The sequence below is a fragment of the Sinohyriopsis cumingii genome, chromosome 5, assembly GCF_028554795.1.
Source record: "Sinohyriopsis cumingii isolate HCF-2022 chromosome 5, ASM2855479v2, whole genome shotgun sequence".
NCBI lineage: Eukaryota > Metazoa > Mollusca > Bivalvia > Unionida > Unionidae > Sinohyriopsis > Sinohyriopsis cumingii.
The window spans coordinates 145,580,947-145,598,553 of NC_142965.1; the positions used below are offsets into that span (position 1 = coordinate 145,580,947).

The 17,607-nt window shown below is 36.9% G+C and overlaps 1 protein-coding gene across 2 annotated transcripts; it reads left to right on the forward strand.

Moving 5' to 3' along the window:
- The first annotated feature begins 60 nt into the window (after positions 1 to 60).
- LOC149800409 (uncharacterized) lies at positions 61 to 13,463 on the forward strand. Of its 2 annotated transcripts, none has more exons than XM_089957243.1 (6): positions 61 to 277; positions 1,949 to 2,534; positions 3,952 to 4,156; positions 7,668 to 7,748; positions 11,783 to 11,905; positions 12,314 to 13,463. In XM_089957243.1, the coding sequence occupies exons 2-6, from the start codon at positions 1,963 to 1,965 to the stop codon at positions 12,602 to 12,604; spliced, it is 1,272 nt and encodes a 423-aa protein (XP_089813369.1). In that variant the 5' UTR covers positions 61 to 277; positions 1,949 to 1,962; the 3' UTR covers positions 12,605 to 13,463. The 2 variants fall into 2 exon arrangements, with proteins under 2 accessions (XP_089813369.1, XP_089813368.1); XM_089957242.1 differs by lacking the exon at positions 61 to 277 and adding an exon at positions 1,575 to 1,713.
- The last annotated feature ends 4,144 nt before the right edge of the window (positions 13,464 to 17,607 follow it).

Genomic DNA, 17,607 nt, shown 5'->3' on the forward strand with positions numbered 1-17,607 from the left:
TGCTGCTACGTAGTATTGATCCAATGCTGCACGCGCAATCCCTATCGATGATGTATTCCGCCCATGCTGAAGCGAGCTACCCCAAATAGTAATCTTTATTGAACGATACATTTTGCAGTTTTTATCATCTTCACGAAAGCTGTTTAAAACTGAGGAGGACATTTTCATTTAAGGTGCTTGATTTTATTCATTATTCCTAATCTGCCGGGGCATCAGCTGGCACAAATTATACAATGAGCAGCAATAACCGAGTTTCCTGCTAGCTTTTGGATCTGATGTAAGTATTAAGCGGTTCCTTGCTTTTACCATTCTCGTAATCGTCGAAAATAAGAACGTCTTTATCGCCTGTTTTCATTTATTACATTTATTACATTATTATATTTATGCTTGTGTGAATGATATCAACCTGATTGAAATCGACACAAAAGATAAAAATATATGATAACCGTAAAATGATATGTTTGGTAGTTATTATAATAAGGAATGGACATAGCATGCATTACTGATAAGTATACTGGTATATAAGTATAAAGTATTCTGTTATATAAGTAAATGCATTTTACGTGATTCAGATTTGGATAAAATGTAACTTATTCTAATTATTTTACCAGTCAACGTTGAAAGTTTTATTTGAAATATTTAAAATTACATTGTTATATCACTTGACTCAAGCTTGCGAATCTCTGTCTCTCCTGGTCTGCCTGTCCATCTATATGATAATAATATAGTTGACAGGAAAATGTTGGAACTAGTTTCCGGTTAATCGCCTCATTCAATGACACATATCCCCCCCCCCCATCTCTCTCTCTCTCTCTCTCTCTCTCTCTCTCTCTCTCATAACTGTTCATCTATGGTACAAAGGGTGGCATAAACAGTATAGAACTCCATTAACCTTAATCTGCACAAATCTCATTGAATTTTTTTTCTTCTCGGAATTTGATGAGGAATTTGAAATAAATGTTTATTTTGATATTGGTATTGTGAAAGTTGTACTATGAAATCATTGGTAGTATTTGAGTGGCAGTTTCACCATGAAGTCATTTGTAGTATTTGAGAGTATGGTAGTAAATGAGGAACTATTGATGGTTGATTTTGATGTTAATGTTAGATATAGACGTGGTATTATTGACAATAAGAACTAGGAAAGCTGGTCAGGCCCAAAATAGCTTGCTATGATGCCATCTCAGAGAACATATGCATACGGACACAAAACATAAATTGTGCATAAACATCACGTCTTTTAATTTCATATATTTCTTTCCATCTAAAATGCATTTTCTTGTAATTGTGTTGGGTTCTTTTGAAACCGATAATCAAAATATATACAGTGCTTCTTCATCTTTCAAGTGATTACTAATGTTAATGAATCTTTATCACGAGGACAAGGAATCTTGAGACGAAATTTCTGTTATCATTAATATGTGAATAAGGATTCGTGTCAAATGCGACGTTGCTGTGATACAAAGTGATCCCTGAATACACACAGGCCAATGAATCATGGCAGCTGACTCACTTTGGCTGGGGTCTGGAAATCAATATCCCGTACGGAGAAGAAGGAGATAATGATGCATGTTCTCAATACAGTTAAAATAACCACGGAAACCGATTCATAGGTTCTGAAAATCAATTGAGATCTCTTAACGTACAGCGTTGTGCAAGAATCTACATTGGAAATGCTGTCGATAGTAACGATTCCATGTGTAGAGTTAGAGGGTAAGAATAAATGCATATGCAATGTTTATTCTTGGAGTATAATTGACTGTTTTAATGTATCTGTGATTGACATTATGATGTTGAAGGTTAACCATACAGTGAACACACGTAGAATAACTTTTAATGATCCTCATTGTAAGGAATTTGACGTCTCATTACATCAGCTCTCTCTCTCTCTCTCTCTCTCTCTCTCTCTCTCTCTGAACGCGGATAGATAATTTATATTTTTTTGCAGACGAAAAATTGAGAATGTCTGCCGATCCAAAAGACTTGGTGTCTGATGCGAGGAATTTCTGTGACAGTCTCACAAACGTATTCCTGATGAAAAAGAGAGATCCACAGACAAGACATTTACTCGAAAAAGCAAAACAATTGGTTGAGTCTCTGTTGGAGGAGATAAATAAACAAGGACCCTCGAGCGGACCCTTACGTCTGGGGCGAGGCGGTGGAGGAATGGGTCAGTTATGGGTTAAGCTGGATGAGCTGAAGAGAGAAAACGATGAGCTGAGAAGAGGGCTTTACAAATCCAGCGAGGACAAGGTGCCAGTTTTTAACAAACCCCAGGGACCGGGGGAAGTAATTATTTCTGAATTACACAAAACTCGCTCGGAGAAGGAGAACCTTCAAGCTCAAGTTGAAAAGTTACAGACAACAGTCAAGGAACTGGAATATGTCAATGCCAACATGCAGGACGAGTACAAAAGAGCAAAGATAGCCACGGAGGCTTCTCAAAAAACCATAGATAAAATACGGAAAGAGAACAAAGCTTCAGAGGTCTTGATCAAAGACTTGAAAGCAGAGAATGAAAAACTCGTCGAAAGGTAAATTGTGATTAAAATTACCATGATGTGACAATTATGTATTGCAGGTTATTTGTTATATATATATATATATATATATATATATATATATATATATATATATATATATATATATATATATATATATATATATATATCTGTGTGTGTGTGTGGTTTATTTCGTTTTTGTTGTTTACTTGTCGTTTTATTTTTTGTTATTGTATGATTTATCTTAAAGTATTGTTTTGTTGAATCCTTTTGTGTGTACCTATTACACTTTGTGTATAAGAATGACAGTTTTTCGGTGAGTATGGCACTGTATAAGTAAGGCTTTTTCCTGTGTAGAAGTATGATACTTACTCGGTAAGTATGACACTGTATAAGTAAGTATGACAGTTACTCGGTAAGTATGGCACTGTATAAGTAAGGTTTGTCCTGTGTAGAAGTATGATACTCGGTAAGTATGACACTGTGTAAGTAATTTTGACAGTTACTCGGTAAGTATGGCACTCTATAAGTAAGGCTTTTCCTTTCTAGAAGTATGATACTTACTCGGTAAGTATGACACTGTGTAAGTAATTTTGACAGTTACTTGGTAAGTATGACACTGTATAAATAAAGTATTTACTGTGTGCAAGTATGACATTTATTTTGTAATCATAATTTATTGAAAATATATGTATGCAGGTTAGATATTTTGTATGTACAAGTAAGACACTGTAAGTATGACCCTTAGTTTAAGTATGACACTGTGTGTGTAAATATGACACTTTAAGTATTACACTTTGTGTACAAATATTATACTTTAAGTATAACACTTTGTGTACAAATATTACACTTTAAGTATGACACTGTGTGTAAATATGACACTTTAAGTATTACACTGTGTGTGTAAATATGACACTTTAAATATAACACTGTGTGTACAAATATTACTTTGTGTACAAATATTACTTTAAGTATAACACTGTGTGTACAAGTATTATACTTTAATTATGACACTGTGTGTGTAAATATAAATCATTAAGTGTTACACTGTGTGTAGAAGTATTACACTTACTTTGTAACAGTGAGAAATACTGTTGATGTGTATATTTTCATCTTACTTCTAAGAACAACAATATAGAATATATATATATATATATATATATATATATATATATATATATATATATATATATATACTAATTAATTGTAATGCCATTCTGAAGACGCCACAAAAGCTTTTTTCTCTATAGAACGAGTACATTTTAAACATATATAGTTTGCCCTTTATAGAACGAGCACATTTTAAACATATATGGTTTGCCCTGTATAGAACGAGTACATTTTAAATATATGGTTTGCCCTGTATAGAACGAGTACATTTTAAATATATGGTTTGCCCTGTATAGAACGAGTACATTTTAAATATATGGTTTGCCCTGTATACTTTTAGACTTGCTCAGAGCATGAAGTCACACGTCGTAATGACGGGCAGTCGCGACATGGAGATTCTGACAGACCGATGCCGACCCAGCGTTATTGCTTTGCAGTATAACGACCTGGAATCTCAGGAATGGGTTGACGCCAAGGAAAGTCTGGAGGATTCGGGGTTTGACGACGAAGAAACGGTCACAAAGTTCCTGTGCTTAGCAGTTTTGGTAAGTCTGGTATTGATCATTCATGCTCTTGACTCTAACGTTTATTAATATGTGGTGGTGGCTTCGACCCCGCCATATTATATGGTGGTGTATATTGAGGCAATTCCTTCGACACGATATAACGTCTCATGCATTGCCTAATTACCCATTAAGCACACTAAGCACGTGCTTAGGGCAAAGTCCAACAAAGACACAAGACAAAAATTCAAATTAATTGTTGATGATAAAATTGAATGAATTATATATGACCATTTGGATCTGCATTTAAAAGTATTTTGATTTGGAATGATGGCAACACTGGTATTTTTTTCCGCCTTTATAGCTTTTAATATTTGGTTAGGGTTTTTTCCTTCACATTTTGAAGGAGGGGGTGGGGTGGGGTGTTTTCGGTGCATAGGGCCCTAAAAGGCCTTAAATTCGGTACTGGTATCAGGTGTTGATCAACTGGTATAGTTTTAATCTATACTCATTCGATGCCAACAGCGGTTGCAATGCACGAGCTACTTGAAAGACGAGACGAAAATATGCTTTGATTTTAAATTATTTTATACGACGCTCCTCATTTAAAATCATGATGGTTAAATGAGTCACGTCAGCATAACCAACGCTGTACCTTTAGTGTAAAGGAGTCACGTCAACACAACCTACACTGCAACTTTAGAGGAGTCACGTAAGCAATACCTATACAGTGCTATTAGTGTGCGTCACGTCAGCATAACCTACACTGTACCTTTAGAGTAAGGGAGTCACGTCAGCAGTACCTATACAGTGCCATTAGTGTGCGTCACGGCAGCATAACCAACACTGTACCTTTAGAGTAAGGAAGCCATGTCAACACAACCTACACTGTATCTTTAGAGGAGTCACGTAAGCAATACCTATACAGTGCCATTAGTGCGCGTCACGTCAGCATAACCTACACTGTACCTTTAGAGTAAGGGAGTCACGTCAGCAGTACCTATACAGTGCCATTAGTGTGCGTCACGGCAGCATAACCAACACTGTACCTTTAGTGTAAGGAAGCCATGTCAACACAACCTACACTGTATCTTTAGAGGAGTCACGTAAGCAATACCTATACAGTGCCATTAGTGCGCGTCACGTCAGCATAACCTACACTGTACCTTTAGAGTAGGGGAATCACGTAAGCAGTACCTATACAGTGTCATTAGTGTGCGTCAGGTCAGCATAACCTACATTGTACCTTTAGAGTAAGGGAGTCACATCAACACAACCTACACTGCATCTTTAGAGTAAGGGAGTCACGTCAGCAAAACATATACAGTTCCATTAGTTTGCGTCACGTCAGCATAACCTACACTGTACCTTTAGTGTAAGGGAGTCACGTCAGCAATGCCTATACAATACCATTAGTGTGCGTCATGTCAGTATAGGTACAAATACCTTTAGCGTAAATGAGTCACGTCAGCAGTACATATACAGTACCATTAGTGTGCGTCACGTCATCATAACCAACACTGTACCTTTATTGTAAGGGAGCCATGTCAACACAACCTACACTGTATCTTTAGAGGAGTCACGTAGCAAAATATATACAGTGCCATCAGTGTGCGTCACGTCAGCATAACCTACATCGTACCTTTAGAGCAAGGGAGTCAGGTCAGCACTACCTATACAGTGCCATTAGTGTGCGTCACGTCAGCATAACCTACACTGTACCTTTAGAGTAAGGGAGTCACGTCAACACAACCTGCACTGTATCTTTAGAGTAAGGGAGTCACGTCAGTAATACCTATACAGTGCCATTAGTGTGCGTCACATCAGCATAACCTACACTGTACCTTTAGTGTAAGTGAGTCACGTCAGCAATACCTATAGAGTGCCTTTAGTGTGCATCACGTCAGCAAAACCTACACGGTACCTTTAGTTTAAGGATCATGTTAGCAAGACTTATACAGTGCCATTAGTGTGCGTCACGTCAGCATAACCTACACTGTACCTTTAAAGTAAAGGGGTCACGTAAGCAATACCTGTACAGTGCCATTAGTGTGCGTCAGGTCAGCATAACCTACACTGTACCTTTAGAGTAAGGGAGTCACGTCAGCGATACCTATACAGTGCCATTAGTGTGCGTCACGTCAGCATAACCTACACTGTACCTTTAGAGTAAGGGAGTCACGTCAGCAATACCTATACAGTGACATTAGTGTACGTCACATCAGCATAACCTACACAGTACCTTTAGTGTAAGTGAGTCACGTCAGCAATGCCTATAGAGTGCCTTTAGTGTGCATCACGTCAGCAAAACCTACACGGTACCTTTAGTTTAAGGAGTCATGCTAGCAAGACATATATAGTGCCATTAGTGTGCGTCACGTCAGCATAAGCAACACTGTACCTTTAAAGTAAAGGGGTCACGTAAGCAATACCTGTACAGTGCCATTAGTGTGCGTCAGGTCAGCATAACCTACACTGTACCTTCAGAGTAAGGGAGTCACGTCAGCAATACCTATACAGTGCCATTAGTGTGCGTCACGTCAGCATAACCTACACTGTACCTTTAGTAGAACGTTAGTAAGATCGTTAGTATGTTTACTTGTTTGAAAGGGTGGAGAGGAAGGGTTCCGTGATGTGTTTATCTGTATTTAATTTGTATTGTGTGATTGGCATTTATCCATAATTGAGGGTATGAGTTTGGGCCTACGTGACTAACGTCTTTTTATTGTAAATAACATATGCAATATCTAATTCTTGTCTATGATTGTAGATTATATATTAAGAATATTATTATTTATAGGTAAAGTAGTTTACTTGGTTTTGAGTTCTAACATAGATTTTGATCCTAGAAGATTCCAGAAAGGAATTTTGTTTACAGTTTGATGTAGGTTTCCATTAAGATGACCCTAATCCTGATCCTCTCATTGTGTCTTAGGTTTTATATTAGGGTTATTTATATCATAATTATTACTCATTCCTATCTTAACATCCAAAATGCAATCAGTCTTTTAGTTGTGTTCAGTTTTAGTTTGAGAGGATTAACTTATTTATGTTATTCACTCGAATTACAAAGTGCTCAATAATACTTTTGGACTTAATTTTTGGGTTATTGTGAATTCTTTTAGATACATTTTCGATTATATCATTGTGATAAAACAAGACTGTTAGTACATCAACACTATTCCAGGCCATTGGTACATCAGCACTTTGAAGATTTGAATTCATTCCGAACAACAATGGAATTCATTTGGAATACTCTATACATTTGGACTTGTGATGCGACTTTAAAAATGTTTGGGATTTAATTCACAATATTGTAAATTCTTTTAAAATTTTCCCTGTGTATTCTACGGAAATTCACTACTCGTTTACTTTTACTAAACTGGTTGGTTTTCTGTCTTTTCTGTACTTAGTTTAATACCATAGAGTCGTAACACGTGTAACAGCTAACTTCGTGGCGGGCGATGATTGTGTTCAACTTCATTGAACTGTTTCAGATTTCTACCGGAGTTTTATACATTTATTTAATGTGTTTCTATTCAATTTTTTCCAGCAATCATACAAATGTAGCTCTAGATTATTAGAACGATTGGAGGCTGTTGTTTCGGAGCTTCTTAGAAGACCCACTCTTGCTGTAAGTTTTGTGAAAATTTTTTAAAGATTCTGCCCTCCCCCCCCCCCCCCTTCGTTTGATATGACATAGGAATACGCCAGGGCCATATCTGACGAGTTATAACCTTAAGACTCTGAACAAACCTTCACGAACTTAGTTAACATTCAATTGCAAATCAATTTTCAGTTGCAAACAACAGGATGCAAGCTTTTGTCATTGCGCAGAGGATAGGAAACCTAATTGTATTGAGCATTACATATTGTCAACACTACTCAATGAAAATAATTTAATTTTACACAAAAATATTAAATTTATATGAACTGTTACGAGCAACTTATATTTCATCGTATTAGCTGTTCTGTGCAATTAATCATTAATTTCTCGTACAAAGTGTTATTTTCTGACATTTTTGTGCAACCTATGGAAAATGTTGTCAATACATATACGATTCTTCTTTAACTGAAGACAATACTGGCATTCTATTTTCGATATATTGGTTCAAGAACAATAATATATGGGTAAATATTTACTTAATTTCTCTAAAACGAGCAAACAAGCCGAAAATTGTGTACAATTTCAACAGCTCATAAATTGCGCATATTATAAAGCCGTTCGTTGCTGGGACTCCCTCGTAACGACCATTTCGCTATAAACGTTTTACGATACTAGTCGAAGTTCAGTTAGTGGATTTTTAAAAAGATCTCACTTATCACTTTCAAACGATAACCATTCTTCTTGCAGAGAATAATACTCCGGCTTGTCAGCTGATCTCGTATAAAATCTCGTAGAAGATATTCATGTTTGCATATATTGAACAACAGCTATTTTTTTCTTTTCTTGTTTGGTTTCATAATACCATATCAGTTGTTCCATACGTAAGAAAATCATAGATCATCTATAATACCATATTAATTGTTCCATACGTCAGAAAATCATAGCTCATCTATAATACCATATTAATTGTTCCATACGTAAGAAAACCATAAATCATCTAAAAGAGATTTAACTTAAAGTGTCCATTTTTCCCCATTATAAGACATACCGTAATAAGCTTAGTTTTTATTTTTGAAACGTATTATAAATTCTACAAATCCAACTGGCTCTATTTATAATCATTTGAGTCCATTTCCAAATATGTTGAGCTCTGCAGTATGAATGGAATTCGAACAAATAAAGGTTTATGAAAATTCAGTTCATTCCATCCAAATAACATGCACGCGGACGACAATAAAATCATATATATTGTTACACGCACACGGGTATTTACTTGACCGTGCGGTTGTTAAACCCTGGCGCGATTCTCGCTAGAAGTCATAAGTTTACACCGATTTTCCAAAGACTTCCATACAACCTCATTTGTATATCAGAAAGCCCGACGTGTCCATTCTATACCTAAATTTTCCTCTAATTAATGCAAGACCACAGATAAACCAAACTGCCAACTATTTATCAACCGTACATCTGAGTGTTTTGGCTTCATTATGTTTCCGTACCACCAACCGTTCACGCCTTAGAACATATATGCGTACTCCCTAACAATGGGAACTATTTTAACTCCGCCACCTTAGGCCAGTCAATGTATGCTTTCCAGGCACATTTCGCCAATATAACTGCACCATATTCGCCCACATGGCGACATAAACGGTGTCTGTCAAGTCCCTTTTTATTTATGCCCTTGTGTAATTTACCGGTTTAATACCGTAAGTACTGTCCTTGCAGTCACGCTAGCAATGTATACCACTAGATTTTAATATGTACTATTTTACTACAGGGACATTCATTCGGTTTTGGTCGGAATTCACTACTAGTGAACCAGGACATCGTGGAAACACACTAACACTTCACTCCGTGACGTTTGCTCCTATCAATTAGCTCATTAGATCGGGCCAGGAATATTTCCATGGCGCCGAATTCCAATAATCAAACAAGTAATCACACAAATCTAAGAATTGCTTAAAACGGGGCACTACAACCAAGTGCCCATACTCTAAATTTACTACAGTATTGTTCCATTCTGGGTGTGCGATACGGAAATATGGTTTGAATCTAACATCTAACACCAGATCCACTATGTTAGATTAAATGGGTATGTAATGTAATAACAAGCCAAATGACTGAATATAATGTAATAAATGGGTATGTAATGTAATAACAAGCCAAATGACTGAATATAATGTAATAAATGGGTATGTAATATAATAACAAGCCAAATGACTGAATATAATGTAATAAATGGGTATGTAATGTAATAACAAGCCAAATGACTGAATATAGTAACATTTGAACTTTGTAACCGGACTGTTCCAAAAGCTTGATAAATCGCTATATAAATTTGATCTCGATGGGTTTATGGTTTGTGTTGAAGTATTTTAAGTCGGTAAGGGGTAACAAACTCTAATTTTAAGTCGGTAAGGGGTACCAAACTCTAATTTTAAGTCGGTAAAGGTTACCAAACTCTAATTTTAAGTCGGTAAGGGGTACCAAACTCTAATTTTAAGTTGGTAAAGGGTACCAAACTCTAATTTTAAGTCGGTAAGGGGTACCAAACTATAATTTTAAGTCGGTAAGGGGTACCAAATTCTAATTTTAAGTCGGTAAGGGGTACCAAATTCTAATTTTAAGTCGGTAAAGGGTACCAAATTCTAATTTTAAGTCGGTAAGGGCTACCAAACTCTAATTTTAAGTCGGTAAGGGGTACCAAACTCTAATTTTAAGTCGGTAAGGAGCACCAAATTCTAATTTTAAGTCGGTAAGGGTTACAAATTCTAATTTTAAGTCGGTAAGGAGCACCAAACTCTAATTTTAAGTTGGTAATGGGTACCAAACTCTAATTTTAAGTCGGTAAGGAGAACCAAATTCTAATTTTAAGTCGGTAAGGGGTACCAAACTTTAATTTTAAGTCGGTAAGGAGGACCAAATTCTAATTTTAAGTCGGTAAAGGGTATCAAATTCTAATTTTAAGTCGGTAAGGGGTACCAAATTCTAATTTTAAGTCGGTAAGGGGTACCAAACTCTAATTTAAGTCGGTAAGTGGTACAAAATTCTAATTTTAAGTCGGTATGGAGCACGAAACTCTAATTTTAGGTCGGTAAGGGTTACCAAATTCTAATTTTAAGTCGGTAAGCGGTACCAAATTCTAATTTTAAGTCGGTAAGGGGTACCAAACTCTAATTTAAGTCGGTAAGTGGTACAAAATTCTAATTTTAAGTCGGTATGGAGCACCAAACTCTAATCTTAATTCGGTAAGGGGTACCAAACTCTAATTTTAAGTCGGTAAGGGGTACCAAACTCTAATTTTAAGTCGGTAAGGTTTACCAAATTCTAATTTTAAGTCGGTAAGGAGCACCAGATTCTAATTTTAAGTCGGTAAGTGGTACCAATATCTAATTTTAAGTCGGTATGGAGCACCAAATTCTAAGTCGGTAAGTGGTACCAAATTCTAATTTTAAGTCGGTATGGGGTACCAAACTCTAATTTTAAGTCGGTAAGGGGTACCAAATTCTAATTTTAAGTCGGTAAGGGGTACCAAACTCTAATTTTAAGTCGGTAAGGGGTACCAAACTCTTATTTTAAGTCGGTAAGGGTACCAAATTCTACTTTTAAGTCAGTAAGGGGTACCAAACTCTAATTTTAAGTCGGTAAGGGTTACCAAATTCTAATTTTAAGTCAGTAAAGGGTACCAAACTCTAATTTTAAGTCAGATTCTAATTTTAAGTCGGTAAGGGGTACCAAATTCTAAGTTTAAGTCGGTAAGGGGTACCAAATTCTAATTTTAAGTCGGTAAGGGGTACCAAATTCTAATGTAATTAACTCATCAGAAGCGTATCATGCCCTATGAAATAATAAAGTATCACTGTACAAATAGTAAACACAACATAGGATTCGTGATGACAGGAATGTCAATCGTATCTACACATATTTAATGAGGTAATCCAAGAACAAGAAAATATGCATCAAATAGAAACGTATTGTTTTCTATTTTGTGGATATATTTTAAGAACTATTTTATTCTGTAAAACTGGACCAATAATCAAGTATACTCTTTTTTTTCTTAGTTGTCAAACGATTCGTCAACAAACCCGGGCGAAAAGAGAAATCTTTCAGATGAGATGTCCAGTTGTATAAAGGAACAACTGCGCAAGTACTATGAAAAAATGGACCCAACTAAACTTACAAGGGTATTCTCTCTCCCTCTCTCTCTCTCTCTCTCTCACACACACACACACACACACACACACACATGAATATATCATTCATACTGGAATTCTTGAAACTGAGTCATAAAACAGACGTACCTATCTGATCATTGGGAGTCCAAGTTATAATGATTTTCTTTATTGTATATAGTAATTTATTTATCTTGATTATCTTTTTTGCCAGCTATTTTCTTTTCGTATAATCCGTTGGGTAAATGTACTTTATCATGATTCAGATTTTGAAAACTGAGGGTATATCGCTAAATATGGCGGTTAATCACGATTTACAAACCTAGAACACAAGGGGTTCAGGACAAGCGTTCGACAGTCTATATACATGAAATTTGTTTCGTTAATTTACTAGATATCAGTGATATGTCTTTCTTTCAGATCATTATTGAAGAATTATCGTCAGGACAATCAAACCCAACAGAGTTTCTTGAAAATGACGCTGTCAAAAAATTTATTCATGCCTGTGCAAAGATTACTTGGCAAATGGTCATCCAGCAACCCCCAATGTATCTGAACTCAGAGGACGCAACTTTCGATGACAGAGTACACAAACTGTGGTGGTCATGTGACCATGCTACATCCAACAGAATTAATTATTATATCTGGCCTACACTGTATGATTATAAAAATGGAAATGTACTAGTAAAGGGCTCTATTCACGCCGGATAGAAGCGACAAAAGGCTAGAATGACCTAATACAATTTTAGGTTCACTTACATAATCCCCAAATTCCTTAAATGCATGAACATACAGATAATTGAAGACAAAACTGAAGTCTCAGTCGGGTATTTTTTTTTAGAAAGAGAACTTACATATTTCATGAAATTATTGCGAAATGTTGATTATTGAAATGATAATATATTTCTAGTTGGAGCTTGCATGCCCTTAGACGCATTCAGTCCAGGTACGATTACCCATTAATATATTCTCCCATCAACTAGGGCTAGCTAGTAGTCGTATATAACTGTCGGTGTACATGGATTGACTCGCATCTTTGAGACAAGTGTGTGTGACCTAATAAGTACAATATCAATTTGTTTATTCGAGCGCCTACGTTTGACACAGAGTAAAGAAAGATGCAACCGGAAGTGCCAACTACATTTCAGCAGAAAAAATACAAGGTTTGCTCTCTCTCTCTCTCTTATAAAGAAAGACCCGTAAAGATTAGACGGAGTTAATTTTCGAGGAAGAATCGAAGAATTGAAGGATTTCCTTGTAAAAGCATTACTTGTCTATAATTATAAGTGTCCGTGTATTCTTTACTGTTAAGTTTGATTCCTGAATTGAATGACTGATTTAACAGGTATACGCATAGTTCTGGTAAGCAGCCCAGATGTATATTCTTGTGTTGTTCGTAGTTTACATGTAATGCTACCTTTATGAAAGGAATGTATGTTGATAAAGTAATGCCTTTTGGTTTATTTATAATGCTTGCGACGCCAATCAAATAAAAACAAAGTTAAAAAAATGTATGGTATGTTTCAAATCTGCTTTCGTATTAAAAGACGTAAAATTTGCAATAACATTATGTTGTAGTTTGCCTTTCCATTTTCCCACCTATTCGATTTTCATTCTACATATTTCTCTGTCTGTCAGCATCTGCATATGTGTGTCAGGATATGATACTCATATAAGCAGTTCAACCTAGTATGTGCATTTATGCGGGAGATTATTCCGTAAGATTAAGATTATCCTTAGGTTATCTTTTGCAAACAATTCTACACTCCAGCTTAAAGGAGTATCAATCAGTACGTGAAAGAACGATCGAATTAGTTAGAAAAGTCTTGCTCTAACTGATTTATATCAAGGGTATTAAATTCCAAAACGTATTTCATGCTAAAAACCGCCGACTCAAGAGCAATTAGAAAAAACTGCCTTACGAATTGAGGTCATAGAGTTTATACCCTTGGATTTTGAATTAGGTGTATTGAGTCTAATGGTCGTTGTAGTTCTTTCGCGCAAGTTGTTGTGGTAACTCCTAATCAACTGACATGATTGACACAAAACGTCATCAGATACATTCATCCGATGGTCTAGTTGGTTCTAAATGAAAAATGACGCCTTTGGAAATCCAGTATGGCTTCAGCAGTAGCCATCTTGAAAATATTAACATAGTTGCTTCTTATGAATGGAGGTTCTATGGAGGTTGTATCTCCTGAATGGACAGCGATAGAGACGTTGAGTTTTCACTACATTATGTACTTGGGCCTACATGAAAACGGTGTCGATCAAACCTCCAACGTTTTTCCCATGGTAGCCATCTTAAAAATTGTCATAGCTGTTACTTCTGGACAGGTGGTAATTCATACATGGTATTTTCACCCTTAGACTTCTAATGGTACTTAGTTGGTCCAAATATGGTGCAGATTAAGTTTGTCACAAAGTCGGTACTTTACATGTAGTATGTGCAGTTTCATAATTTTAACTTGTTAAAATATCACTTTATACTATTATGATCGGTCCTAATATGCCCATGAAATTCGTCTGCGGTATTCTCTTTACTGATTGGCTACGATCGTGGGAAAATTTCAATACCCCGCCTATTTCCTATTACTATTAACATTTTGGCGGCCATTCTTTTTCCAATCGACAAAAAGCTAAAACGCTTGACAGGGCGGGACGTATAACTTTATATAACGCCGTGGCGGGTTTGGAACATATATCTTCATATAACGCCTGGCGGAGCGGGACGTATATTTTCTTTATATACATAGACAAAGAAACACATGCACAAAAAGCGAACAAGCAAACACAACAATATGGCAAGAAAGTAAATCTTTTCGAGTGGCTCTGAAAAGGGCTTTTGTGTTTCTTCTATTTTCTAATCTCTTCTTTTCCTCCACTAGCATCTTATCTTCCCTATCACATTCTTCTTTTTCTTCTCCTTTTTATCCTCCTCTTTCTCCTTCTCCTCCTCCTCTTTCTTCCTCTTCTCATTCTCATATTCCTATTCTATCTTTTCGTTCAAGGCTCTCGTTCTCTTTATATCCTCTTCTTCCTCCTTTTCCTGTTTCAATAACTCTCTTAGCCTTTCCTTCGTCATCTTTAAATTGTTGATCTCCATTTTGAAATGGTGGAGACTACATTCACCATACTCCTATGGTATAAAAAATTCCTCCACCATCCCCAGATCGTCCACAGACACTTGCACGTCTTCATAATATCAATGTGATTTGTCACCATTTTGTATTCAGTGTTGAATGGCGTGAATGACTAACGCTGCACTTTAATCGTCTCAAGCACGGACGTGAAGGAAAACATCCCTCTTACTAACTAACATATTACTTACCCAACACATTTTTGGTCACGAGAATGCTAACATAGGTGATGAGAGTGCTAACCAAAATAAATTTGTATACAAAACAGCACACTAATACCAAACATTTTGTTTGGGAACAAGGTTGTTTGTGAAGGAAAAAACGAACACACATACACACAAACGTACGAGTGCACACAAACACAAACAAACACATATACACAAACGTACAAGCGCACACAAACACAAATACAATCATACACAAACGTTCGCGCGGACACACATTTCCGTAAAGAAGTGAGTGTTTATAGGTACACTACTCCACACTCACACAAACTGGCAACTTCTTTTCTAGAAATCTGGTTAGCCCTGATAAGGGCTGTTTCTTTTGAAATTTCAGATGAACCCAGTTAATGATGGCATTTTCTAGGTCGAGCACCACAGATACAAAGACGACTCCAGTCCTGCTCCAAACTCACAGGTGTGGTTTGGAGCACAGAGGGTGGCTGAATGGCTTCACTATTCTAGTCTTCACTTGGAGGGATAGTGAAGACTTGTTAACTCTGTCTTCAACGCCAGACCTGGGGATGATGATGAGGTCTCTGGGGCTCTCGCTGTCTTACTAACTCCTCCTCCCAGTTTTCTGTTTGGGGGACAGCAGCTCTCGGTACTGGCTGTGGCTGTGGTTGACGTGGTGGTGGTGGAGGTAGTGGCTGTGGTACTTGTCGCTGGGTCGGCGTTGGTGTCCTAACCTTAGGTTTGACCTCACACTGATGCCTTAGCATGAGGTGAGGCAAGATCTGTCTTTTCTTTTCCTGTCATTCAATCAGTTTTTAATTAAATCGTGTGCGCCCGTATGGGCAGTTGCGACTAGTTAATCTCCCATTTGGGAATAATTGATTTTTTGAGGGGGAAGGAATGGTGCCACTTCCCCCAACGCAATAATGCACTCATTCGAGTGCTGATCGATTAGCCGACAGGTCGTGGGACAATAAATCCATTTCCACCTGTATGTAAGGCTATCTCGAGTGGGGTTAGACCCAACACGCGTTCGAGTTAAATAAATGTCTGTGTTGGAAAGTATAACTACAGGATAAAACATCTCACATGATTGGACACTGGTCTTATAACGTCACCCGGTTCCGTGCGTACACGCTCATTGGGACACATGATTAAAGACGAGTGGGAATCGGACCACACACTCGTCTTTTAATGTGTGAGCAGGCAGGGAGGAGAGGTACTCGGAGGAGAGGTCCAAACGTCGCCGGAACGTACCTGAAACGCCAAAATTTATATTACCAAATTCAACCCATTTATTTATATAATGGGTATTCTCTATTACCAATTCTGTGTTAGCCACAATCGCAATTAGAGTCCCGGATTTAAGTATCAAATTTTCCTATCTTAATTAATTCCAAATGCACAAAATGTGCATTAATACTTTAAATCAAATGAAATGTAGGTGTAAGAGACCAAATGAAATTTTAGAATGTCAAGTTAGGTATTGTGGTTTTGGTTTTGGTTTAGAACGGTGGTCAAAGGATCATATTAGGTATCATAGTATTATCAAGTCGCGATTTCAAGCTAAATTGAAATCTCTTAAAAGAGGCAATGATTAGATAGCCCTGAAAAGAGCTGATGTTAATCCTCCTCCGGAAATAGTAGACCCTCCAGACGTTATGGTGGTGAAAACTACCATCTGTCATCTTCTTCTGTCTCCATGATTTTCGGGCAGATGATATCCCTGAAGGCAAAGTGTTCAAATTCATAATTGAATTTTGGTGTTGCCATGATGTTGACTATCACTATCACTAGTGGCATCGGTGTGTGATGGAATTCATCATTTAGTTTGTGGAGGCTGATTGCTGCTGTCATGAAAGGATTATCAGATGGTGTAACGAACTTTCCCTTACGTTCTGTCTTTTGGTTTTTATCTACAACCAGTCTAAGGTCTTCAATGAAGTTTAGTGCACTAATTTGGTCAGCCATCATGTAGCCTATTCCAATTTGTTCTGCCTATTCAAATATGTAGTTGACCACCTCTGCATTTTGTTTGGCTATAGGTCTGATTTTTCGTGTTTGTTGTTGTTGGTGGTGGTGGTACTGGTGCTGCTGCTGCGTTTTTCTTGGTTTGGCCTGTTCTAGAAAATCTAGAGAAGTAGGCAGTTTTCCTTGGGTTTTCTTTTTTTTTTTTTGCTGCCCACTTGTTGTAATTGTAGTACCAGTGGCTTCAGCGGCTAAAGCAGTTTCAGTAGTTGTTTTGGGTGTTTCTGGTATATATAGTATAGGTGCCTTGATAATGTGTGGTGCCACATTTACGAATGGTGTTGGTGTTGTTGTTAAGTTCATATGTGACTGTATCATTGGTAACCTAGAGTCTACATTAGGCTTTTCATGTAAATATTGCCTCAGTCGA